At 51.6% G+C, this 26,374-nt stretch overlaps 6 protein-coding genes across 6 annotated transcripts; 3 read left to right on the top strand and 3 right to left on the bottom strand.

Moving 5' to 3' along the window:
• Nucleotides 1-1,204: 1,204 nt before the first annotated feature.
• On the bottom strand, nucleotides 1,205-2,592 carry DCS_05883 (uncharacterized protein; the record flags this gene model as incomplete). Its single annotated transcript, XM_040803184.1, has 2 exons — nucleotides 1,205-2,157; nucleotides 2,217-2,592. 2 exons carry the CDS (start codon nucleotides 2,590-2,592, stop codon nucleotides 1,205-1,207), a joined length of 1,329 nt encoding a protein of 442 aa, XP_040658217.1.
• Nucleotides 2,593-5,908: 3,316 nt separating this feature from the next.
• Nucleotides 5,909-8,698, bottom strand: DCS_05882 (putative GMP synthase; the record flags this gene model as incomplete). Its single annotated transcript, XM_040803183.1, has 17 exons — nucleotides 5,909-6,159; nucleotides 6,230-6,266; nucleotides 6,323-6,515; nucleotides 6,600-6,637; nucleotides 6,692-6,735; nucleotides 6,935-6,988; nucleotides 7,040-7,110; nucleotides 7,171-7,201; nucleotides 7,253-7,408; nucleotides 7,476-7,572; nucleotides 7,628-7,791; nucleotides 7,853-7,966; nucleotides 8,042-8,170; nucleotides 8,226-8,254; nucleotides 8,305-8,486; nucleotides 8,548-8,586; nucleotides 8,654-8,698. 17 exons carry the CDS (start codon nucleotides 8,696-8,698, stop codon nucleotides 5,909-5,911), a joined length of 1,674 nt encoding a protein of 557 aa, XP_040658216.1.
• Nucleotides 8,699-12,924: 4,226 nt separating this feature from the next.
• Nucleotides 12,925-13,441, top strand: DCS_05881 (uncharacterized protein; the record flags this gene model as incomplete). Its single annotated transcript, XM_040803182.1, has 2 exons — nucleotides 12,925-13,092; nucleotides 13,265-13,441. 2 exons carry the CDS (start codon nucleotides 12,925-12,927, stop codon nucleotides 13,439-13,441), a joined length of 345 nt encoding a protein of 114 aa, XP_040658215.1.
• A 1,048-nt stretch (nucleotides 13,442-14,489) lies between these two features.
• DCS_05880 (uncharacterized protein) lies at nucleotides 14,490-15,939 on the bottom strand (the record flags this gene model as incomplete). Its single annotated transcript, XM_040803181.1, has 2 exons — nucleotides 14,490-15,666; nucleotides 15,722-15,939. The coding sequence occupies 2 exons, from the start codon at nucleotides 15,937-15,939 to the stop codon at nucleotides 14,490-14,492; spliced, it is 1,395 nt and encodes a 464-aa protein (XP_040658214.1).
• Nucleotides 15,940-17,020: 1,081 nt separating this feature from the next.
• Nucleotides 17,021-18,890, top strand: DCS_05879 (uncharacterized protein; the record flags this gene model as incomplete). The annotated part of the gene is made up of 5 exons (XM_040803180.1): nucleotides 17,021-17,202; nucleotides 17,717-18,052; nucleotides 18,161-18,274; nucleotides 18,383-18,385; nucleotides 18,437-18,890. 5 exons carry the CDS (start codon nucleotides 17,021-17,023, stop codon nucleotides 18,888-18,890), a joined length of 1,089 nt encoding a protein of 362 aa, XP_040658213.1.
• A 5,709-nt stretch (nucleotides 18,891-24,599) lies between these two features.
• Nucleotides 24,600-25,905, top strand: DCS_05878 (beta-lactamase family protein; the record flags this gene model as incomplete). Its single annotated transcript, XM_040803179.1, has 2 exons — nucleotides 24,600-24,726; nucleotides 24,779-25,905. 2 exons carry the CDS (start codon nucleotides 24,600-24,602, stop codon nucleotides 25,903-25,905), a joined length of 1,254 nt encoding a protein of 417 aa, XP_040658212.1.
• Between the last annotated feature and the right edge of the window lie 469 nt (nucleotides 25,906-26,374).

Here is a 26,374-nt window from a genome sequence, read left to right as displayed (position 1 = left end):
CGAAAGGAGGGAAAAGAGGCTGCCCCTAAGCGGCTACTTTTATCCTCTCCGTAATCGTGCCCCATACGATTACGTGATCCTAGTCTACTATTGGCCACTATATATATATAACACACAATATCCATGACGTCTGGTGCAAATCATGCAGGTTAGGGTCCCTGAGCCTGTCGATACAAAACCGTCGAAATTCGACAGAACCAAGTCCCACAGACCAGTAAGAACCAACAATATACCAAGTTTGCAGACCTTCCATGACAGTATGAAGTACTTTTTCGTTGGGTGTCGGATGGACTTAACGATATCTACTTTAGTAATGGTTGCAGCTACGTTCGAGCTACGAAGTCTGACTATTCGATGGAGAATCTGACTCGCCTTGCCCGATTATAACAGAAAAACAATTTCTTGAACTTCTCATATATAGAATATCGCACATCGAATTATTTGAACTTTAGACGAAATTGGTTAATTCTAGCACGCCCCACGAATAAAAGCTTTAGTGAGGTAGGGTGCGGCACGATTAGCATTCTTAATAGTTCATTCATGGAGCACTCCGTTGCAAGGTTCGTTCTATTTCGTTATCGGCCCGCCCAAAGGTTTCTGGAGTTGTCTCCAGCTGTGTATTAGTTCTAAATTGCCTCTGGACTTGAAACGGTAGGACTGCCACAACTAACATACAACACATGGTATTTTGTATATTGGATGTTGGGCAAGCGCACTGGTACTTAGGTAAATCTACCACTTGGTGCTCAGAGGGTGCAGTGTATGGTATTAGGGAACCCACCGCATGACTTGGGTGACTAGAGACAAGTTTCCTCAAAGAGATAGGCCCATATTGGATTCAGTGTCTACTGTCGAGTAGTGGGTAGCTTTGCAGTGCAACGGCCTTGCTAGCATAAATAGTAGCCAACTTTAACAAATACATACGAATATACTGTATGTTAAGCAGTAGGTTACATTTGGAGCTACAAGCGACGCCCAATCGCTCGGAGGATCTACGATTGTACCAGCAAAGCAAGTTCAGATGGCCTACCTACTGGAACTAGCTGGAAATATATAGGGGATGCCTGGCTCACCCATTGTAGCAATACAAGGGATTCTACCAGTCTTACCTACGTTCCTAAAGTGACGATCTGGTATGATACTCGTTGATTTACCGTCAAATCCGTACAGATCTGGTTTCCGCTTAGACGAGTCTAGTTTTCGCTTAGACGAGTCTTGGCAGTAAAGCCAGTGTGGCCACCATTGGAAGCAATGCGAAGATGCCACGGGCTTCCGATAATACCTGTGTCGTCCCCGACGTTGGCGATACATTTGAGCCACTCGGACTCGACGATATCCCGGCTGCGTTTGAGGCGTTCACTCTGGATGATGATGAACCGGTCACCGTGCCGGCCGCAGTCACAGCAGTAGATGCTGAGCCTCCTCTGGGACCGCCGTCAGGAGGTGTTCCGGCGGGCGGCGCCCCACCCGGGCCGCCGGAGCCGCCTCCCATGCCGGAATCCTGGTTTTCCACACCGCCTGAGTCGTACAAGAAGACGGCTGGCGTTACGACGCCCGAGTACGACGTGTTGATGCCAAAGGCTATCCATGCGAAAATGCCACTGTTGAGGTCGTCTCCCAGCCGCGTGTACTGCATAATGGGATCAACGCCGCTGGTGCCTGCTTCCTGGGCGAAGATGCTGTCTTCGGCATTGGTCGTGAGCTGCTGCGTGTTGCTGCTGTACGGCTCGATGGCTTCGATGGCGGTTATAAGCTCCTGGTCGAAGAATACCTGTCCAACGTGACTGGCGTGAATCTGATTACCCAAGGTCTCGTTCTTGTACAGCGTCGCGTTGGTGTGGACCATGACGTGTACGTGCGTGGTGCGTCCCGTGTAATGACCCGGCATGAGAGACTCGAAGTTGGCGACGCCGTCCGCGTCGGTTGCCTGGATGCCGCGGAGGAACGTATTGTTGATGTTTGATGCATCCTGCGAGTTACCGTTGCCTTGAGCAACAACCCCGGAGTATACGCCGGTGGAGTTGCAGTGCCAGATCTCGACGTATACGTCGGGGACGGGCTCGCACGTTTCAACGTCGATGACCTGCAAGTCGAGAAAAAGGCTGATGCCGTCCTGGCCGTCGACGATGTTTTCCCGAACGCGTTCACCCGAGACGTCTATGCCGCATGGTCAGGGGACGCCGCTTCAACGAGTCGAGGAGGGGTGGGGGTGCTACAATAGGGTCCCTGGGTAACCTCGGGCGTGAGCACGCACGATCTGTTGCCCGAGAACAGTGTCGCGGGGTCCGTGTCGACCGTGTAGCCGAGGGATGTGTCGTCGTGGGACTTGTTCAGGGCCGCGTCGACGTCCCTCGCGGAGAGGGAGCGCTTGACACGAGCCGCGTTGGTCCGCTGCGACCGGCGAAGAACGTTTCGCTTCTCAACGCCGCGAAGGGCCAGCTTCTCGGCGCAGTGGTCGAGCGAGCGTTTTCCGGAAGAGCTAAGGAAGCCGAGGCGCTCAGCTCTCTCCTCGTTGGCATCGTGTCCGGGATGGCCAAGGCCTCGACTGGCCAGCAGGCCGAAGGTGCAGGCAGCGAGGCTTTGGAACCGCATTTTGTGTGTATGTGGTCGAGATCAAACTCGGGTGCGAGTTACCCAGAGTACTTATACACAAGATGTCTCTGTGCTCTGCCGGATCCGAGGAGGATAACAACCAGCTTCCGCGTGTTGCATACATCACATGGCGTGCGCCAGGGCAGCTGCCAAGTCCAGTCGTCATCCTGGCACCAGAATGTCGAGGCAAGCAACGATTCCAAACCTAGGGTCTTGGATAACGCGTCTCGACTCTCCAATACCGGCGTCATTATTGGCTCCTCGGGGTCTAGTGACGGCGCCGTGAGAACCAAAGCTTGCCGCCATCATCGCAACAAGCCGTCGCTGGCAAACTCCCGGCCTACTTTAAAGGCTAAGCATGCACTGAAAGTTAAAAACGTAACTGACGTGCCCTTGACACGCAACGCTCGTCGACTTGGCCTCCACTCCACCCCCCACATTCCGAGCGACTCGTCACCAGTGTTACGCAAGCACCTAGTAATCGGGAATTGCCAATTGGTCTGGAATTCCTTCGAAAACGGGTCAGGAGATTTATTTCCATCGTAACATGTAAGAAGCTCTGCTTGACTCACAGTACAAGTACGTGCGCCAGATTGTTGGTATACGGCCGTCATGTTCCTTGTATGCCCTGCTTCTGACACTAGACCTCTCGCGGTTTGATCATGGACCACTTCTATCCATTAATCGACTGGCCGAGATGATGCCTATTTGTCTCCGCCTGCATCTTGGTGTCGTGGGTTTCGTGTACACTCGCTCGGACGATCGTGTGGACCGACGCTGATAATAGCATGTCACCGCATTTTCCTGATAAAATAACAAACATAAAGTCATGTCACCCGTGCGCAGCAGGCAGGGCAAATCGTACCAGTTGACATCCGGATCCTCCTGGTGCTTAACCCGATGGACTCCAGGGTAGCTGCCCGTTATCGTATGAATCCAGCCAACGGGTCGTCGCATCAGACAATTACCCAACTTGGCCGTCATGGAGACCGGGGACTTGACATGATACCTGCCGACATCTCGATGGATTACTCATGATACAACTTCAATCGGGCTGGTTTCCGTGGCCGATAGCAGACCCCCGGCCCGCAGCAATCCCTTCAGAATGAGAGTGAAGGGGCCGAAGCCTGCCAAGCCCCCTTGCTTGTGGACCAACGCGAGAGGGAATCTATTGTCGAGGTGCGTCTCGGATGTTTGGACTGCCACCCTTCTCTTGTCCGTTTCTCACGTGTACCAGCACTGCTAAATGCAAAGTCAAATCTCCATGGACGTGCTTGACATTCTCATCCAAGGTAGTTGAGGAAATTGGAATCCTCGTATTTTCGACAACAGATGCGATGCCGTCGGACCTCTACAGAACTAGTCCATGTCGTGGTCAGCACGGGCAGCTGTGTCCATTCTCACTGCTCAGAGAGGGGTATGCTTGTGAGCAGACTCCCGAGCAGATCGTGCCACGCTCCTCCGCAATCTCATGCTTTCCCATGCATCCTCGTCGACTTGAATCAATGGACACTTGGCCATGTCCCGTCGCACTCGTTTGAGGATTATGGTGCGAGGAATGGAACTCAATGGTCTGGTTGGGATGCTCAACATGACATGGATTGTGTTCCCAGTATCCACTCCCAAGACGAGGCCTTTCTCAGCCAATAATACTATGCGTAGTTCGGCCGATCAAATGAGCATAATTCTTGGAGTGACTTTGACAAATTCTGATTCCAGTAAAGAAAGCCACGTTCCTTGCATGCAGAATCTCAGATGTAGCTTCTGTCAGTAAAGGCCGGTGTTCGGGATCACGTTTTCTGACAGCACTTTGCCAATGTAAAAACCGGGCTTAGTGGCCGTCTTCGGTAAAGAGAAGACGCTGTTCCGGGTAAGCCTTGACGACCGGCGACTCCAAGGTGGAGAATGCAACAAGGCAAGGCAGCGCTGCACCCTCGCTATGATGGATTGCGTGAGGGGAAGAATCACACTGCAGCAATACTATGGCGCCTTGGGGAAAGTCATCAAATGAATGTGAGGACTTTAGTCAAGCATATCCGCTGACCATATCCGTCGTCTTGGAAGATATTGCAGGGCGACTGGTTTCACCTTGGTAAACGAGATGATGCGGACCAATATTCTCCTCGTTTTGGCTGTCGCATTGGATACCAAGACGTTGAACTATTCTGTCAGAATGATTCATCCAGTCGACAACAAGCATGAACTGGGCTACGCATGTGGTCGTATGATGACAACGATTGTGGTCTGTCGGAATAGCCTCCTTGACTGCCTGATTCACATCCAAGATGCTTGCTGTATACTGTTATTATCAATTCGAGGCACAAATTGCACAATGATTGGGTTTTACACTCACAAGCTCAACTTTTCGTACGTTGGAACAAAATCCGGCCCAACATCCCTGTAAATAGCGACAAGGGCTCCCTGCTGCATCGCACTCGGGTCAGTCCTTTGATGAGATCAGTATATGCCTTCAGTAGCCTTGAACGGCCCGTGCAATTTCTGCCTCATTGCATGCTAACTGTAGTCGACACGCCATCTTTCTTCCTCAAGATAGAAGTTGTTTGCTGTAGCATGGCTTGTGGAGGGGAGTCGGCATATTGGAATGATACTCGTTGCAAAACGGAACGAATAGACTCTCTCTGCTCATCAAGGAGACGAATAGCCATTTAGTCCATCACCTGGTCGATGGTCAAAAATGACTGGCCATACACGTCTCCCAGGAACCGCAGTGGGATTGATGATGGTGCCTACCAGACGTTATTGCGGGGAGGCTGTATTATCGGCGCGCTCCTGAGCTGGTTCTCGGATTGACGAAAAGGCCTGGGATAGGGAACGCGCCTACATACCTTTATTTTAATTATTCTCCTAATCCCATGGTGTTGCAAGCGTTTGGGAGGCTTCATATGCACAAGCACACGCACACACCATGCCCGCAAGTGCGCCCATCTTGTCAGACAACGTGACTGCAGAACAGATGCTGTGAGGAATTCGTGGCCACTGGTAAATTGATTGCTGTCACGTAGCGTTTTCGGCTCCGATTGTTTTAATTGCTCTGCTTGCCTGGGCAATTGATGTGGACTGAGAGAGCCATGTAATTGCTCCCGAAGAAGCAACGAAGCGGTAAAACAGCGGAGTTGTAGTTTTTAATTAATAATTAACCATGATCCGTCAAATGTAGCGCAGGCATACTGCCTCCTTATATTCCCTCATCGAGGCACCTTGTCGTCAAACCAAGGCTCGTACAAGGGATGTCGATCCGGCTACCAGCCACTTCCAACACACTATTGGTAAACTCTTTACTCTAATTCAATCGTGCCTATTGACTTTGTTGGCATCGTAGTGCGTAGAGAGAATGGGGGTAGAGAGGATGCTCACCTGGAGGCTTCGATGTCGTGTCGTACACGACCCTCGCAATGCCGTCTACTTCGTTGACAATCCTCCTGCTGACAGCCCGGAGGAAGCTCCACGTGAATTCGTATGGCTCGGCACTCATCATATCTACGCTAGTCACGGCTCGCAGAATGCAGATGTAGCCGTAAACCCGAGCATCTCCCTGTACACCGACGGCTGGGCGACACGAGCGTTAGGAATGGGTAGCCACAAGCACGCAAGTGTAGGCACGGAAGGAAGGGCTTACCTTTGCTCGAGTCAAGCGCAGCATAGGCTTGGGTGACCTAAACTCTCTCGTCAGCAAACATCTCCTGCGTCGTGAGGTTTGGTCCTGTCGAACCTCATCATAGATCCCGGCCTCGCGGATCATGGAAATAAAGATGTCATCTGCCTGGCGCACAATTTCGACTCGCTCGCGAGTAACTTCGCCGATAATTCTGATACCGAGGCCAGGCCCGGGAAAAGGGTGTCTACCGATAAGCTCCTGGTGGATGTTCAATTGCCGACCGAACGCCCGAACTTCGTCCTTGAACCTAGTTGGACCCGAGCTGTTAGCGGCAGCAACAAGCAGTGACCCTCACTCCCGAAGCCCGAATACAGGACCGAGGGGAACTAACAGCTCTCGCAGCGGCTCAAGCAGCTTCAGCTGTGCTTCCTATTGTCATGTGTCAGCCTCTTTGACCACCAAATATCGCCTAGTTCAACTTACGCCATTCTGCATACGAGCAGGAAGCCCTCCCGCATTGTGATGAGCTATTCGAATCTTAGTTTGGAGTACCGCAGAGGCATTCGGCTGGGAAAGTTGGGAGATGAATTGGCTCTAACACGGGGAGGCAGCTTTGAAAGGGTTGGCCATTCTCGAGGTACGGTTCAGCCTCGGCAGGCGGCTTCACCTTCTCGCCGGCACGCCGAAAAGGGGGAACGAGCCATGAATCACAGGGGAAAGACGTACACTTGATCGTAGAACTAGCGGCTCCCTTGAAGCTCAAGCTTTCCACAATATCGGCTGGAAAGGGTTAACAAATCTGAACCCGCCTGAGAAGGGTGGACAACGCACCATATAGCGTCCCCTGAAGGAACCATTCAACCTTGCCAGCATGGGGTGTGTGCTCTGCTTCTGCCTCGATGCTGGATGCAGGGTTAAGTCAAGTTCGCCACGGCTCAACAAGTGACGAGGCGCGAGCTTACCGGAGTGCCTCATTCTCGAAGAGGTCAATGACTGTCCCGAGTCAATATGACGAGCCGGCCAGCTTGGAGGGGATCGACGCACATGTCTCGCCAATAATCTTCCGCTTGGCTTCAGGCTCCGTGACGCCTCGAAGGCGATCGAAGAAAAGTTGGGATCCATCCACGACGGTGAGGACGATGCCTAGGCGCTTTTCCAGCGTCTGCTTGACTTGGTCGCATTCGTTCAGACGCATCAGACCTGTTGGGCACAATTTAGAACATCACCACGAAGCTGGTGGGCATGTCCCTGAGCGACGTCATCTTACCGGTGTCGACGAGAATGGCGTGGAATCGCTTTCCAATAACTTCGTTCAGCAGCTTCGCGGCCACGGTGCTGTCGACGCCGCCGGAGACGGCTCCGATCTGCGGACTCGTCAGCGCGCCGGCCTTTGTCGCCGGGGAAAGCAGAAGCACATACGACCTGGGCCCTTTCGCCAACGAGCTTCCGAATGCGAGCCTTCTCGCCCTCCAAGAAGTTGTCCATTTTCCAGTCGGCGCGGGCGCCGCAGATCTTGAGAGCGAAGTTGGCGAGAATGTCGGTACCCCGTTCGGTGTGCGAGATCTCAGGGTGGAACTGGATACCTACGAGCCGTACCCGTCAGCAAGCTCGAGAATCAGCCCGGCGTGTCGAGGACGCACGCACCGAAGATGGGCTCGGACTTGTGGGCAATGCCGGCAAACTCGCTGTTGGCGGTGGTGGCGATGGTCTCGAAGCCGTCGGGCAGGTGAACGACCTTGTCGAAATGACTCATGACGACTGCAGACGGAGCATGTCAGACGGGCACCAGGGCGAGGCGGACGGGGAACATCCGCACGAAGGGAGTCGACGAACCGTTCAAGGTGTCTCCCAGTCCGTCGAAGAGCCGATCGGCGTGGCCACCGATCCTTCGGATGGCCATTGAGGTTTCACCGTACTCGCGCTTCAGGCCGGGTGCGACACTGGTCCGATCCGAACGCCAGGCTGGAACAAGACGATCAGCGAACGACGGTGCGGAGAGACGCAAGGGTGACGGTACCAATCAGTTGGTTGCCGAAGCAGACGCCCCTAGAACAAGTCAGCGACCTTTTCCGTCGTGGCCTCGGCGTGGAACGCACAGCACGGGGACGCCAAGCTCGAACACGGCAGGATCCACGGTCGGGGCGTCGGGGGAATTCACGCTCGACGGCCCGCCGCTGAGGATGATGCCGACCGGCTTCCAAGCAAGTTCCTTGAGCACCTGGGTGCAAGGTAGCATCTCGGAGTACACCCCGAGAGACCGAAGCCTTCTGAGGATGAGCTTTGGCACTGTCAATGCTTGGCTGCGAGCGTCGAGGCAATCGTGTGCAGGTGGAACGAACATGACTGGTCTGGGATCCCATATCCAAGACGAGGACGGTCTAGACGAAGCGGCAACGGTCAGCTCTGAGGGCACCGGACGACGAGCAGGCACCTTTCCGCACTCACGTCGAAGACATTATGCGGCGGCGCCGCCTGGGCCGTGTCGGTCATTGTGCAGAGGACGTTTGCACCAAAGGACGCAGACGGAGATTGGTGTTTCGACGGTGATGATTTTTCAAAATGGTTACGGAGATGCAATGGCGGGACAAAAAGTTTCGAGCCCCGTCTACAGTAGCCCCTACACGTACAGTATCGATACTAGTGCGTACTGTAGAGCGCTACGGAGTACAAGCAAGTACTTGGTCCAGGGTCCGGATGAGCGCGCCGGCCTGCGAGATTACCTCAGCGGGCATGTACTTGCATGTACTCGCAGCCCCGATACCGCAATGGATTTATTTAATGGTTTGCAACACGCAGGCACGTGATCGCGCGCGAGGTTCGACGTGAAGTTATTCGCACCATCCCTCCGCACATTGCATTGTACGCACCAACAACAATACTGCACCATCATGTCGCTCCGTCCATCGACTTGTCCCTCCCGAAGTGCTTAATACAGCCTGCAAGAGAGGCAGGCGACGTCGTGGCCGAGGCTACTCGTGTACAGTATTAGCCATGCTGGCACTAGCCACTCGTGGGCTAAGCATGTGCACTTGCTGTAAGTACTGTACTGCGCGGAGGGCTGCAAGTACCGAGGATACTAAGTGTGGCTGAGTTCGTTTTCCCCTCCATGCGGTGCAGGAAATGCACGCCCATCACGTCGTCAATTACCCAACCATTACTCGGCCCATAGTACAGTTCTGCGGGTTCTCTGCATATGCGATTGATATATCGTCTTCCCTGCATCGTACAGTAGCTATACTGTCGCATGGCGACGACAAACTTGTGGTCAATTGACGACATGCCACTGCGTCATGGAGGGCTGCCGTTATTATAGGGGCAGCTCGATGTGCTAAACGGCCATCCATCAGTGGACCCAGCTGTGGCTTGACGACGCGAGGCGCCGATATCGCCAATCTTGGTTCCCTATCCCTGCGGCCACGCCTCAGGCGTCGTGGTGCTTCCATGCCGTCAAATGCCATCCAAATGGAAGCCATTCGCATTCCTTGTCACTCGTCGTGGTGCCAACAGCCGGGCATGGCCCTCCGCCTCGGCAATCGTACGGATCTTGGATCCCTCAATCCCTGCGGCCATGTTGGGTATGCCCATCATTCGTCGTGGTGCCAACAGCCGGGCATGGCCCTTTGCCTCGGCAATCGTACGGATCTTGGTTCCCTCAATCCCTGCCGCTACGCTTCCGGCGTCGTGGTGCTTCCATGCCGTCAAATGCCATCCAAATGGAAGCCATTCGTCGTGGTGCCAACAGCCGGGCATGGCCCTCCGCCTCGGCCATCGTACGGATCTTGATTCCCTCAATTTCTGCGGCCGCGCTGCAGGCGTCGTGGTGCTTCTATGCCGTCAAATGCCATCCAAATGGAAGCCATTCGTCGTGGTGCCAACAGCCGGGCATGGCCCTCAGCCTCGGCAATCGTACGGATCTTGATTCCCTCAATTTCCGCGGCCGCGCTGCAGGCGTCGTGGTGCTTCTATGCCGTCAAATGCCATCCAAGTGGAAGCCATTAGGACGCCTTGTCATTCGTCGTGGTGCCAACAGCCGGGCCTGGCCCTCCGCCTCGGCAATCGTACGGATCTTGGTTCCCTCGATCCCTTTGGCCATGCTGGGCATGCCTCATCATTCGTCGTGGTGCCAACAGCCGGGCATGGCCTTCCGCCTCGGCAATCGTACGGATGGCGACAATTTTGGATGGCAATCGACGGCGCAAGTGCTGTATTGCAAGTAGAGGCATTACGACTGCTGCAATCTCCCAGCGGCAAGGATAAGATTGGCGGCATCGGTTCGGAGTACGACGAGCACGGAGTGCCTGTTCTCGCTTTGCATTATCAAGCCACAGTTGGATCCATTTTCATCATGACGGTTGACCAGTACTTACTTCGTGCTCTCACACCTATTGTTGTACCGACTTGGCCGATTCTGCGCAGGTCGGAAGACGTTGCGAGAAAGCATGTCCTCGCCAAACGGTCGGGTTGGGTTCATCTGGCGAGCGAGAATTCCCGTCTGCTCTCGCCACGTCAAGTCACTGACCAGCAAATGAGTAGTTGAGTCGGTCACGACCAACCGACGCCAGCCGCTGCATGCCGCTGTGCCCATGGGGGGGGGTACTTCGTCGACCAGCAATGCTCAAATGGCACCGTCGATAATTCATACTGCACTTGCTGTACGGAATATTTACTACGTCTTTTCCCCCAAGTTAATCGTGCTGCTTATTCATTATTCAGATGATTCATATTTCCGAGAAAATACTTGCGTGTTCTTGCACTGGCGGCAATGAGACCATATTGCCAGACCGCCACGGGTGCCTCGCATTCTGCACCGACAACAGCTCCGGTCACCTGACATGCAGCTTGCCTCGCGTCGTATATTGGCCACCTCAGCCAGCTTCACTTCCTCCCTCACCCCCCATCAGCGACCAGCTTTTGATCCGTCTGGCATCGAGCGGCGGCCCTGGGCTCCGACGTCGGACGGAGAACAGCGATGACGTGCCGGGCTCGAGCTGCTCTGCTCCCTTGGACCATCTGACGACGTCGACAACCGCCGCGGCAGTCCGCCACTGTTCCCGAAAATTCTGCATCGTTTTCACGCCTCCCGACGCTGGCTGTCCCCCGTCACGCGAGAGGCCGCTGCCGACATTAGACGATGCATCGCCTGCGTCCCAAAGTTGGCACGGCATGCCTCGGACGCCGCCGTCTCGACCAAGTCGGTAGCCCGAATGCTGCGGGCGAACCACGACAGCTCCATTGCCAGGCTCCGTCTCTCGTCACCTGAAATGTCGACACCACCTCGGCCTTGGCCGGAGCATGCATCGAGGCAAGCATGACGCAAATTCTTCGTCGTTCCCTCATCACGGACGTCAGCTTCGTCGGAGGATTTTCCCGAGTGGCCGTTCCCCGACTTCTCCGTGACGTGCGTATCCGACGCGGGTGACGTTCCGGCGACGCCAACGCCGCCGATGGGGATATTTCCGAATCGTCATTCCCTCACCCCACCGATTTCGGGCCTGCGTGGACAAGGAGGTGCCCGAGTCGCTTCGATCGAGACGCCCTCTGCTGCGACGTTTTTGCCGCATCGACGAGCCACTCCGAGGCCAGGGTTCGTCTCGCCTCATCGGCGTCCACTTCGACCTACTCCCTGGCCAACCCTCCAAACGGCCGCGCCCAATGTCCATGGCCTCCGCCCTTTTCCATTTCTCCGACAACGTCAGGCGCCCCGGCTCAAGGGGACGACGTGGGCGAATTCTACTGAAACGACCACGGCGTCTCGTGGCTCTCGTTCGACATGCTCGGTGGGCAGCGTGGGCCAACGTCACGTTGACGTTTCCATCAGGATCCCACATGCGATGGACAATCACGTGGATGCGCATTGGACACCAGCAACAAAGGGCAATACGGCTGTGCCCCTTGAGAATGCATCAAGCAAGCTTCGCTTTGCAAATCAAACCATGCACGCACTTTGAGCGGCTGCCACACCTTTCAGTCATTGAACTCCCGAATCCAATGCACAGACCCTTTTGCCATGTCGCACTCGAGACTCCTCAGATCTACCTGCGGTTCGGGAGGGCCAGTCTGTTCGTGCTGGATGGGGTGCGTCCGTGCCTGGGAAGCCTCGGCCTCCAATGTTTCCCCGTCGGATTTTCCGTGCACGGGGATGAAGGTGTACCAGCAAGTCCTTGCAACATTGCCATTCACGGCGGACTACCCCGTGCAGCGGGTGCAGGTAATAACCTCAAGCAGATGCCTACCCTGTGGCAGCCGCTGCTCTGGTCCGGGGTAGCGTGCAGTGGCTCGGCATTGGCCGGTCCCTGGCGCTGGATTCGAACGACGCCGGGCCATGACGTTGCACAACGGCGTTGATGCTTGAAGGTGCTGAAGCTGCTTGCGTCCACCGACAAGGGGCGATACTTACGGGCTCGCTGCTGCATCCTGCTAGAAGCACGTCATATGCCCTCTAGCAATACGTCCTCGTATATGATGTACTCCGATGCATGCACAGGTACGACGGCACTGCACTCACGCGCTTTCGCCAATGAAACGCCGGAATGCTGGTCTTCCCGCTTTTCAGTCAACAATATGCAGGGAGTAATTGCTGTCGAGCTATTGCTGGCCTTCATCTTCGGGCAAGTCCAGCAAATCCACCGGGTCGAGCAACCGTCCTCTGCGAACGCGGCTCGAAAGCTCCACCGGCAACGTCCTAGACAAGGCTCGACTGGGCTTCTTCCGCGGATATGGCCACCTCTCCCGACGACCGTGTCTTGCAATATCCCGAGTCGGATGTGGTAGCTTTGATCCTCGAGAGCCTTAGCCTCGAGCGGCATCCCGGCATCGTGCGGCTGTCGAATCGATATTTGGCAAAAGCATACGACCCAGCCTCTGCCAAAGATACTCTCGAGGCCGTAGAATCCGCACGCCGAACTGGGGATTCGCGCGTTGCGCATTGTGCGCTCGGTCCAATGAGAAGATGCGGTGTTCGCCGTCATGGAGCGCGTTGAATAGGACACTTTGGAAGATCCTAGGCGACGTTTAGGCTGTCGCTTTTCATTCCGTCTGGCACTACAGCTGCGGCAGTCCATCCTCAAGATGAGGTCCGTCACGTCGAAAACCGCCTGCTCATTCGTTACGGGCAAGTGCCGGTCGTCCTGGTTGGACGATTACTTTGGCCTGCCTCCGAGATCGATGCCCAAGGACATCTCGGCCTTTTTAGCCTTCCGGGTCGACTTTTTATCCATCCGGCAGGAATTTTAAAAAAGGTAGCCACCATCATTCGTCACTTGGACAATTTTCACCTCTCCAGCCAGGCGAGCTGGTGTTCACTCATCACGGTCTTGCGCCGCGGAGCGTGGCAGTGAGCCCGTCAGAAGGGCTATGGCTGCTCGACGGGGATTTTTCCGGTTTCCATCCGGCGTGCTTGAGTACGATTCGATGAACAATTTAACGTCTCCGCGTAACTGGGGGGTGCTCTCGCGCGTTCGATGGTGCCTGTTTACCTGGATCGCGGCCGGGCGTTCCTGGAAGAACAGCCGACTACTGCGGATAATGAGGTCCAAGTTCCAGCGCTTCGGAGACGGACGACGGTGTAGCATCAGGGCACAAGCCTCCCAAGTCCAGGCGGTGGATAGTCCCAGATTCCGAGGGATCGGCCACCTCGACGGATGAAGACAAAGTACTGGTTCTGCTGCCCATGCCGACGAATGTATTTGCACAGTCGGCCAACTTGTGCTCAACTCCGCAATCTGCCTGGTTTTACGGGCCTCATCTCGCACCCTTCGGGTCGTTGCCAATGGTTGGATACCGCCTTCCAGGCTGTCGTTGCGCTGCCGGCATTGACAATACCGGCACTCTCCAAGTCGGAGAGGAAGATGGCCACTTTAGTAACGCTGGTGAGGGTGGTAGAAATCATTATATTGCTACCATCTGTGGAATCAGCAGCCTCGTCATCTACCTATTGCCCATGCAGCTACAGTCTACTTCTGGCCAACGCTTCCTGAGCTTGCTTGACAATACCATCGGGTAAGGTTCGTCAGAACCTTTGATCGATTGGATGCGCCATCATGGCTCTAACATGGCTGCGGCCATCCTGGAGATGCACCGGCGGGCCATGTTTGCGTCTTTTGGCATGGTTGCATACCCATCATTGGGTCCGATCACAACGACTGTGTTGGCCTGTCATGCGATGCTGACACAAACAACCGTTCAAGCATCGGCATATGGAACGCGGCGTGGGCTTCTTCTTTGCAACTTGCTCACAAATGCCCCGATTCTTAGCAAACTTGAAACGGAACCGCCTCGTCGACTAAGTCGTACCCAAAATGCGGCGATACAGCCTCCATGTCTCGTAGGCCCGTGACGGATATCTCCGATTCGATATTCCTGCCAACTCCTCGACGGTTCGACCGTGGGCGTCCGGAATGTGCGGGTCAACCGCAGCATAGTCATAGACGCGCGAATGCAAGTCGGCCACCGCGCGATCCCTCAACGCAAAGAACAACTGGTAAATCTGATTGGTCTGCCATTGCGTCCCCCAAAGCGTCGTCAAGAGGCGTAGGGTGAAGGTCCCAAACGGCGCATAGGCGATGATGTTCTGGTAAACATCCCCGTCCCCCGAACGCCGGTTTGCGTTGACCATTCTGCGATTCGCCGCCGCGATTTCAAGATCAAGCTGTTGCGTTGGGATGACCTCCCCACGGGGATCGTTTGCTCGTACGGCCTCGAGCATCCACTTCAACACCAAATCCGCCAACACCTCGTTCGGCTCGATTTCCCGGCTCGCCCAACCCCATCTCGCCAGCAGTCGTTCCAGCCATCCTCCGCCAAACATGCGCAAGAAACGGAACCGCTGTCGCCCAAGGTCATAGTGCACGCCGGGGAACCATTGCTGGGTGATGCCATGGTTGTTCGGCTTGCCGGCCTGTCGTTTTCGTTTGGCGAGACAGGGCGTGAATATGTAAAAGCGGTCGTGCAGGGACAGGGCGTGGTAGACAAGCTCGACCGCGGTCGAAACATTCTGGTCGTGGAACCGCGGCCAGTCCAGCCCGACACCACCAACAAAATCCGGGATCCCCAGGTTGCCTACGGTGTCGAAGAGGCCCATGAACTTGACGGGTGGGCAGAGTTGCTGGTCACCGTGCCCGGCGTCACCGACCAGCGGCCAGCTCGCGTTTTTTCGAAAGCTTAGAGACTGCGGCGAGTGGGGTGCGTGGATGGGATCGTCAGAGCGGTAAACGCTATAGACTTGGCGACAGAGCAGGTCGGTTGCGGCAAAGTTTACGCTGCCGTCTGCGTTCATGACGCGTTTGACGATGCCGCAGTTGTTGATCATGCCCGCAATCGACCGCACCAGGAATGCGCCCCTCGACAGGCCAAACATCCAGATCTCTCGGTCGGGGTAGCTATAATTATCAACGAGGAACCGGTAGGCCGCTATGCACTGCGCGGCGCTGTCTTGTCCCGTTATTCCGTTGAAGATATAACTCCGTCGCGTTAGCGATCAACGAACCGCGTGTACGACCGGCATGAACGGCTTACTCCATGAATGTGCTTCCGAGCCCGACGCCGTGCATGTACCATGCCCTGCCGTCCAAGACGTGCGGACGTGTGTCTGTCGAATCGTCGATATGGATTCCAACCATCCGGGCGAGAAGGTAGAGGTTGGTTTTCGTATCCGTCTCGCGGCCGCACCACGTGCCATCGCAGAGGATGACGAGCGGCTTGGCCTGGGATTTTGCTACAGACTCGTCGGGCATCGTGATGAGCTGTGAGGATTACAGTTTGACGATGATCCTTGGCCTGGGCGGGGTAATTATACATCAACATCAAACTAGCAGGCGAGTCGGAGAGGAATGTGGTGAGCATGGTGGCTTGAAACACTTGCCTAGAAACAACCCAATGACGACGAGCTGACAAGCTTCTATTGACGGGTAGGTATGGACTTCCATCACTTATGCGGCACGAATTGCTGGTAGAGTTTATTGGCAAATTACGCCAAACCCAGAACGCTCGCTACTCGGTTTGGGTTCAAGTTTAACTATCTCACAATACGCATAGGGTTAGTTCGCCATACGGTTGTCCCTGGTGGTAGGTAGATGCATTGCTGCCTACCCTGGTAGACCTGAATCAGCACACTCAGGCTAGTTGTTAAAGGTAGTAGAGGTAAGGTAGGCAAGCAAGACCTTGGGCTTCTTTGTTGACACGGTTTTACTGCAGGGGATGATCCCTCACTATTCTCAATTTCATCCTTCCTTATTAAATCAATAAAGCCACACTCTCGACTCCTATCCCAAACACTCTCACGCACACGCACACGCCTACAGACGCCAGTTTACTACACAGTCGAGTTTACTATACAGTCGTTGTCCTTGGTCCGCTATTGCGCACCTTTGTGGACCCGAATCAGCATACTAGGCTGGTTGTCGGAAAAGGTAGGGAAGTCGGGAGGATCTTGTTAGTAGACCTGGGAGGAGGATATTAGAGAACCGGCAGCCTGAATATGCCTGGATAGCGGTACCGAAAGGCAACGGCCTCTCGACATTGATCGACTTGGCTCCTTTCCGCGGAAGTACCCTGCAGCAATGCAGCAATAAGCTTCCGCACTTATGGAATACGAGTGGTACTACTCACTAGTCCACAGTTTAGTGTAATGGCGAAGGGCTTATTGTTGAAATACGCAGGCAGCGCTGAGAACAGCCGCCAATAAAAATCGGTTTAGAAAATACAAGTACAAACCTTATTCCAAGGAACAGGTAACTCGGAAATATATATTACGGTGTTTGCTTCTACTACACTTTTAAAGAACCTGTGTATTCTATTTATTACTTACGAACGATTATGAAGCAACAAATCCCAGTCCTTTGCACCCTGGGTCTGCTTGCTGGGGTTTTCGGCCTTGCTCGAGGAGATGACTCTAATAAGAGTGCTTACGGCTCGCTAGTAGTTGTTGAGGAATTATTTTTCGAGTATAGTTGTATGGGTACTAGTATTACCGGGCCTTTAGAAAGCAGCAAGACAAGGTATGTTCATCTGAAGCCTGTCAATCATTCAACTACCTCCAGTAAAAGATCATACTGTTAACACAATGAAACAGGACGTATACTAAAACGGACCCCGGCCCGGTTAGTATATCGAACGGCATTATAACCACGACAACAATCGGGCTTACGCCAGGTACCAATACCGTCTTGCCACTACCCGATTGCAGTCCGGATTGCGTGACTACAGTAATTGTAACCGTCCCCGTTACTAGCGGTATATTTATACATACAACAACTGGGCCGACGCCCGGAACGACTACAATCCTACCACTGCCTGGATGCACAAAAGGCTGCGTAACGACTGTATTCATATATTTATCTTCGACTTCGAGCAGTGGTGCTCCTAGTAGTTATGTGACGCATTTAACTACCGGCTTAACGCCCGGTACTACTACAATTCCACCATCAGCTGGGTGCATTACCGACTGCCTAACTACTATTCGAATTACACAGACTGGCGGTACTATAACTGAAACTACCACTGGACCAACAGCTGGTACTACTACAATTCCGCCATCGGCTGGATGCACTACCAATTGCCTAACTACCGTCAGAATCACACAGACTGGGGGCATTACAACGCAATTTACTGGCGGACCAACACCTGGTACTACTACAATTCCGCCATCGGCTGGATGCACTACCAATTGCCTAACTACCGTCAGAATCACACAGACTGGGGGCATTACAACGCAATTTACTGGCGGACCAACAGCTGGTACTACTACAATTCCGCCATCGGCTGGATGCACTACCAATTGCCTAACTACCGTCAGAATCACACAGACTGGGGGCGTTACAACACAACTTACTGGCGGACCAACACCTGGTACTACTACAATTCCACCATCAGCTGGGTGCATTACCGACTGCCTAACTACTGTTCGAATTACACAGACTGGCGGTACTATAACTGAAACTACCACTGGACCAACAGCTGGTACTACTACAATTCCGCCATCGGCTGGATGCACTACCAATTGCCTAACTACCGTCAGAATCACACAGACTGGGGGCGTAACAACGCAATTTACTGGCGGGCCAACACCTGGTACTACTACAATTCCACCATCAGCTGGGTGCATTACCAACTGCCTAACTACTATTCGAATTACACAGACTGGCAGTACTATAACTGAAACTACTACTGGACCAACAGCTGGTACTACTACAATTCCGCCATCGGCTGGATGCACTAATACCAATTGCCTAGCTACCGTCAGAATCACACAGACTGGGGGCGTTACAACGCAATTTACTGGCGGACCAACACCTGGTACTACTACAATTACACCATCAGCTGGGTGCATTACCGACTGCCTAACTACTGTTCGAATTACACAGAATGGCGGCACGGTCACCGAAACAGTCCCTGGACCATTACCTGGCACGTCGACTATTACGCCGCCTATAGACTGTACGCATCCCTGTACGACGACGGTTATTATAACAACTACGCCGAATCAGCCACCAGATACAGTTATCACAATTACTACAATTGGCACGATACCTGGCACGTCGACTATTACGCCGCCTATAGACTGTACGCATCCCTGTACGACGACGGTTATTATAACAACTACGCCGAATCAGCCACCAGATACAGCTATTACAATTACTACAACTGGCAGGATACCTGGCACGTCGACTATTACCCCGCCTATTGACTGTACGCATCCCTGTACGACGACGGTTATTATAACAACTACGTCGAACCATCCGCCAGATACAGTTATTACAACTACTACAATTGGTACGGTACCCGGTACGTCGACCATTACACCGCCTGCCGACTGCACCCATCCCTGTACGACGAGGGTTATAATTACCGCTACCGATTTGCCCTGTGGCCCTGGGTACCTGCTTCAACAAACTGGACCTGCAACGTCAATCAACCCAATTTTATTTTATATGGTAGACCCCGCAAGCGGAAATGCTACTCTCTTGAACAAAGACCTCCTGCCTGGGGCGTCGCAGATAAATGCTATCGGCTATAATGTACGTGACGGGCGAATATATGGGTCCCTCGGTTCGGCACACCCCCAAGGTTTGGTACAAATTGATGCTGCAGGTAAAGGTCGGCAAATACCTGGCATAAAGTTGCCATTTTTTACGTATTGTGGCGATATTACTCCGAACGGGCATTATTGGATTCTGAGTTTTACCCAAGTTCCAGGCCAGACGTCGTGGGCGGAAATTGACCTATCGAGTCCGGGTACGGCCTCCTTTGGCACCGTGATTGCCCAAGGAACAGTGCCCTATAGTTATTCTATAGATGACTGGGCCTATGTTCCCGGAAACGGTAATGCCTTGTACGGGTTAGCAGTCGGGTTTGGTAGCGTTGCACCTACGGTCCTTTATCGATTTGATATGAATACCCATAAGTTTAGTGTCGTTAAAAACTTTGGAAGCGTGGGTAGTAATTCTGCATCAATAGATGTTTTTGGTAGCTCGGATGGGTATCTATTTGCTAATACTTTTTCCGGTTTGTATAAGGTAAAGGTTGATGGCTCAGGGAGCTTGCAAAGAATTGGAAGCACCGGTGTACTTCCAGACGATGGCGCGAGATGTATTAACGCCCCTTCATAGTGATTGTACTAATTATACAATTGGATATATAAAGACTCGGATTAAGAATAGTCCCAGCATAACTATAATAGATATAAAGCTTATTGAAAGAGGCTACTGTATCTGAGCAGAATGCTTACTAGAAAAAGGCACAATGGCCAGAATCTCTTTTGTAGAAGAATAAAGGCTATTTCACCTGTTAATACATATGCTCCTATTGAAGACCAAAGCGTATTGTGTGACAATTGAGCAGCATTATCGTGAAGTTAGTCAGTTCCGCTTGGAAGACATTGTAAATGCTTAAAAGTGACTGATTTATGCTGAGTATCAAAAACCTGAGTAGAATAGCATATATAATAGTGTTGGCTACTGGTTGTATCATTCGAGCTCATGAAGCACGCCTTGGAACAATCACATGCCTCGGATCATTGCCTCGTGTGCACCATCCCAGTTGGCAGCGCCAGGTCCTGGATGACCCAGCAGCTTGCAACATTCATACATGTACTCACAATCTACCCGTCACATCACGGGACCTCGGAGCCCCTGAGTTGGCCGTCGACACATTCAACTACTTGCAAGTTATTGATGCAACAGACCTGCTCATTAAATTCTAGCCGTCGGTGCGCAATATCCCACAGCAGCATTTCCTCTTACGGTATTCCAAGCATATTTATATGTGCGACTATTGACACAGTCCTCTGTCGGCGGCGGGTGATGAGCGGGTAGTCAACGGTGTAATCTCTGGGAAAACCTTTGCTAGTGTTCGAGGAATCGATCGGAATAGCTATACTAGAATCCAGCCATCAGAGGTACAGTAATATGTCTGTTGTCGGCGACGAGAAAACTGTTGGCCGATAGTGCATTGTGCGGGCGAAGAGGGGGGAAGTGCGGTTCGGGATAGACATAGCAGTCGAGGGTAAGCGAGACAGTATATCCGGAGCGTATTCTTTGTCCATTTGACGTCGAGGAGGAGCTTGGGTAAGGCACTGATGCTTTATTCATCAAGACTGTCAACCGGCGGCATGCAGGCAAAGGCTACACGGTGACCGCAAAGGGTATTCTTGTCAAGGGTGTCAATACGCTCCAAAAGCGCCGCGGGGCAACAAGCCTTAATAGGACTGCGCAAATCTCGGGTATTTTGCAGTAGAGATTTCGTTTTCCTCGGATATTATTCCCCACTAGAAAGTAAGAATAACTAGCTGAGGATCCAATGGATTGATACCAGTCTTTTTAAATGCCGATAGCTGTCAGAAGATCGGCTGTTAAACAGTATAATAAGTATGAATTCATATTAGTTACACTGTATATGGTGGATATAATGCTAGCCACATTGGACGAAAATAAGTCTAAATCTGTTGGTTCGGTTCTGGGGGAAACTGGTAATAACAAGAGATCTCTTTCAATGGATTCAATTTGGTACAAAAGGAGGGAAAGAGGCTGCACTCATGCGGCTACTTTTATCCTCTCCGTAATCGTGCGCCACACGATTACGTGATCCTAGTCTACTATTGGTCACTATATACACACAACACACAAAATCATACGAGTTTACAAATCTGTTTGGAATAAGGACACAGTCTATATATGTAAACTAGAATAATAGGATATACCCTACCTTACCCAACGAAGACGGGAGGGGGACAATCGATTCACTCAATCAAGATTCATCCATACATTCGTATCTCCAGTCCGTTCGACAGTAGCAGAAGTTATTGTATTTTATTTACCAAACTTCTGACAATAGTAGTATTGTAGTGTGTTTAGATGCTTGTTTTCGAACTTCTTGGATTAATGATAGAAAATCTAGCCGAGTTACGTTAACTAGGCCATCTCGGACAGCAAAGTCAAGAGCCTTTGTGTTATGGTATCGGGCTTAGCTCGATATGGGACACAAGATGGAGGAATACTCTGAATTGGAATACTAATTGCTATCCTCTCAACCGCTACTAGCCGTTGCTAGCCAGCAGTACTACTGCTAGCAATTTCAACTATAATACAAGGCTGACCAAACAGGTGACTTATGGTACGATTAAACAGGCAATCTACCTATTATGCAATGGAACCGTCAAACTACTATATGGTACGATCGACTGTCTACTTAATCTGACAGGACAAGTCTACGCATATAGTGTAACGGTGGCTGTAACCTTGATCTATATATACGTGGCCATTAAGGTACTACTATGTATTCATAAATGTGCACATTTCCCTTGTACTTTATTGAATAGAATAATCGCTCTCGTTTGTACAATTCGACAAAACTAAATTTGCACCCTTGCCCAGTTACTAACTGGTGCCCATTTTACTGTTACTAACAGCGTAATTGATTCTCTGGTCCGTGCGATATACTTCTGCTACCCTACTTCTTGCGCATTAATTGCAAGAGATAGTATATACAATAACGTAATAGCTCAATTGCCCAGTCCATCAAAGTGTAATTTCTCGTGTAGAGATAATCTACAGGCATTCTACATGACTCGGTAATAACCGCAATCCAGGCATGCTATACGAGTACAAGCAGAGCGAGAACGGAAATTGTAGCAGAATATTGCGCAGGGTTCGAGTTTATTGCAACTAAAAGAAATACAGTTTTTCTTCTCTAACAGGACGTTGAGATAATTAAAATCGGTTCGAAAATCAACTAATAATCTGTTCTATCTTTACTTTTACAACTAGAGCTAGCTCTTGGTAAAGGACGTCGCTAAATTAAACAAGAATACGAGGCGTTACATACCCTATATTCAGACTACAGTACTGTATATCGGAATTGTAATGGATCCACGTGCAGTACGTAGTACCGCTTGGAAGCAGAACTCGCTGCCGTACCTCGTATAATATCTTTACACTCAAGTCTAGACTCGTCTAGACCAAGAATGAAAACAACAACCGTAGCATTAACTCTATCGAAAAAGTGTATATAACTGCCCCCTTCTCGTTATTCAAGTTTGCTGCATCGGAAATTCATAAACTAAGTAGCAGCATCCTTTGCCCCTATCGAATCTCAATAGAACCTTATACAGCAGAAATCATGCGCAGTCCCTGGATTTGGGTCTTGATACCCCCTGCCAGCTTAGCAATGGTTCATATAGTTTACGTTCAAGATCAACTTTCCGTAAAGGCGAACGAGCCAAAACTGGAGAGTAAGGTCAACATCCCGTAAGAGTATTCCTAATTATACGAACCGTTTTCGCTATTCACACGACTTTTCGTCTAGTGGCCCTGCTATAAAACTTTAGCGCCAATGCAATAAGTACAAAAAGATACATGCTATGGTATTCGGCGAAGCCCGACTGGATGACATAAGACAAGGGGGACAACAGACCCACCCAAAGGACACACATAGAAAGGAAGCCCTAACGGACAAGCATTCCTTTCCCTCTTCAAGTCTTTTAATAAACTTCATTAAGATTCCTAGAGCAGCTGCCTACTGTAGTAACTCCGTAACAACTGTATATAGAAGAGCTGTAAATAAAGGGCTTGATTTTATTCTTGTAGGGCCCTTACTGTATGTACGCAAGGGAGACTACAAGATTGAGAAAATAGACCAGTAAAACCAGGTAAGTAGTTGTTGTGAAGTAGCTTCTGCAGCTCTTCAACCTTCCGTAATGTATCATAAAATACCCAACTGCATATAGTACTGTACTCCAGCGAACTCAATTACTAGTAGTAAATAGCGCTTATATAATATTATAGTAATGTTACTTAGATGCACGGGTACCCGTACGCCTATAGGATCCCCTAGGTCCCTCTGCTCTGCCTATGCACCAACTAGCCTTGGTCAATATATACACACAGTTACAGCCCTTATTAAGGGCATAATGAAATACTTTATAGTAGACTCGACGAAAGTACAGCCAGAAAGCGACTCGGGCCATGGCTTAGTAGGGTCGGACGCAGCAATGCTGGACAAGCTACGATTCGATATCCGAGAGGCGGCAAATGACCTGTATGAGCAGGCGGGGAGAGTGGTTGGCTTCGGTGAAATAACAAAAGCGCAAGCATACCATGGCTCCGATTTACAGGCTTACCCGCCCATCTGGATGGACTAGCGCAAAGGGAGACTAAGTTATTATTGGCACTGCCCCCGAAGAAGCGTAAAGGCAAGCGTGAGGGCGATGATAATAATGCGATATTACGTTACCTCGTGGAGGCTACCGAGACTGTTCTCTGGAATGCGTATGTACGCTGCAGCGATGCCTCGCTGGAGAGGCAGATAACGCCTATCAGGGCTGCCATGCTCAATTAGTTCTACGATAGCGCGTTGGGATGGAGAGGGGTTGCACGCATTCAAGAACAACACAACGCTAGCCAATTATTACTTCAATACGACGAAGCAGCGTATGGCGTACTATTACAGGGTGGTACATATGCCCGGGCGGCATTTCACGCGGTAGACGGACGAGCCGAGCGTACCGTCGGATGTAATCGAAGAATCGGCAGTGCAAAGGAAGCATATGGACGAGGTGGTGAGCGCGCTGGAGACGAAAGGGCAAACGCACGCACTTACGACGGCAGTACACAAGCTGCTACTATCGATAATATACCAAAAGCACGTTGTACAGAGTACAGTAGCTGTATTTCCACTAATTCCATAGGACTAAATTCGTATGACGTGAGAAATTAGCGCTGACCGATGACGTTAAAGGTTCCCCGCAGTAGACAAACATCATCTATGCCCAGTCAAAACTATCTTTCCTACTCTGGCTCAGGTATAGTATATTAAGATCATTTAGAGGTTTTCTTCGTAGTGTTTCCTCCTATCGAACCCTCTGTTTGCTGCCCACCGAAAGACGTCAATACTGCATGCAATGGAAGCGTTTGAAGCCGAGTTGGCCAAAGCAACAAATCTTGGTAATAGGGACTTGCTGGGTGCCGTTGCTATAGTTATTGACAACAAAGGTGAGACAGAGCTTTTCCTTGCGAGTGCTGAAATGCGTATGGGGCTATAATAAGAGGGGATCTAATTCATCCTGTTGGATATGGGCAGGAAACTTCTTATACCGACATGCTGCTGGACGTCAATTACTTGATACCGACTCGCCGCCCTTGGATCCTGATTGCACTATATCGCTCACCTCGGCTGGCAAGTTCCTCACTAATATCGCGGCCTTGCAATTGGTCGAACGCGGTATTTTGATGCTCGACGAGCCGATTAGCAAACATGTTCCTGAGATTGAGAAATGCCTGCTCGTCGAGAAGATTGATGAAAAAATACGGCTACGCTCCCCAATCCGCGGCGTTACACTGCGCGATCTACTCTTGAATATGAGTGGTATGGGCACCCCCGATACGTACCAAGAACGGTTTGGCAGCGAGGATAGAGTACCACCACTGGAATTTCCCGATAACGCCCATCCCTTAGTCAAGAGTCAATTTACGCACCTCGTCTTTGAGCCCGGTGAGGGCTTTGAGTACGGATGGAGTGTCTATTGCGTACAGCTACTCGTCGAGCGGGTTGGCGATAAGGATTCGTTCGTCCAGTACATCGACCACTATATCTTCAGTGTACTTGGCATGACCGCTTCTACCTACCTACCGAAACTTGTGCCGCATGTCTGGAAGCGTCGCCTACAGATGGTAGAGCGTAAGGCAAATGCCTCTACGACGGACGGCAAAGCCTGCCTCATGGCCCGTGACAAGGACACATATGGCCTGACCTGCAGTGTATCCGATATTTCCCGGCTCTTTAGCGATATTATGTCGCCGGATTGCAAGCTGCTACAGCGCCAAGAACACCGTGATTTGCTTTTCACGCCGCAGTTGACTCCCGGTAGCCATGCACACCAGTCGCTGCTGGCCGAAACTACAAACTATGGCTTCCTGCTCCCCCTCGAACAGGACGTGTCCCATAAGGTATCATGGGCATTAAAACCATCTCCGGCCATTAACTGGACCGCGGCGGGCGTACTTATTGAAGAGGATAATACCATCCCAGGATCAGGCATCCCTAAAGGGACTGTTGCATTTGAAGGGAATCCCAATATCATCTGGACTATGAATCGCGAAAAGGGGCGTATGATGCTTTTCGTTACCCAGTTGCTGCCCGGCTACGATGTAAAAGCACACAATCTTGCGGTTCGGTTTTTGTATGACGCTTGGAAGACGTTTGGCTAGTTGGCAAGCAGTATAAGGGTTCGAAATGTGCCTTCCGACGCACAGAGTGTCGGTAAGTACTTGGAGAGCGTGAGCCTGAGCCATAGCGACTCTACTACTAGTAGTAATAACCCTGCTAGTTGCAGATATCATACCGCTACTAGTAGTCGGGCCCCTGCATATACAACCCTATTTATATCTTTGAAGGAGCCGCAAAAATTCCAAGCAGCAACTGCACTACTTGGCATCGACGGCTAGGACATACAAATAGAAGTGCACTAGCGCAACTGATACAGAATACAATAGGCAAGCGTACTAAGGGACCAACAGATTGAATGTACTGATTGCTTACTACCGAATGGTAGAAGGATAATATCTCGACAACGATCTATCAATAAGATAATCACTTATTTGGAACATGGATAAGACTTATTGAAATCCTTGTCTTGTTCAAGTGTGTGGGAATCATATCTCCTGTTGGTTCGGTTCT

The sequence above is a fragment of the Drechmeria coniospora genome, chromosome 02 (genome assembly GCF_001625195.1).
Source record: "Drechmeria coniospora strain ARSEF 6962 chromosome 02, whole genome shotgun sequence".
Lineage (NCBI taxonomy): Eukaryota > Fungi > Ascomycota > Sordariomycetes > Hypocreales > Ophiocordycipitaceae > Drechmeria > Drechmeria coniospora.
The sequence above is the reverse complement of the archived record's forward strand: the minus strand, read 5'-3'. Positions and strand labels throughout refer to the sequence as shown.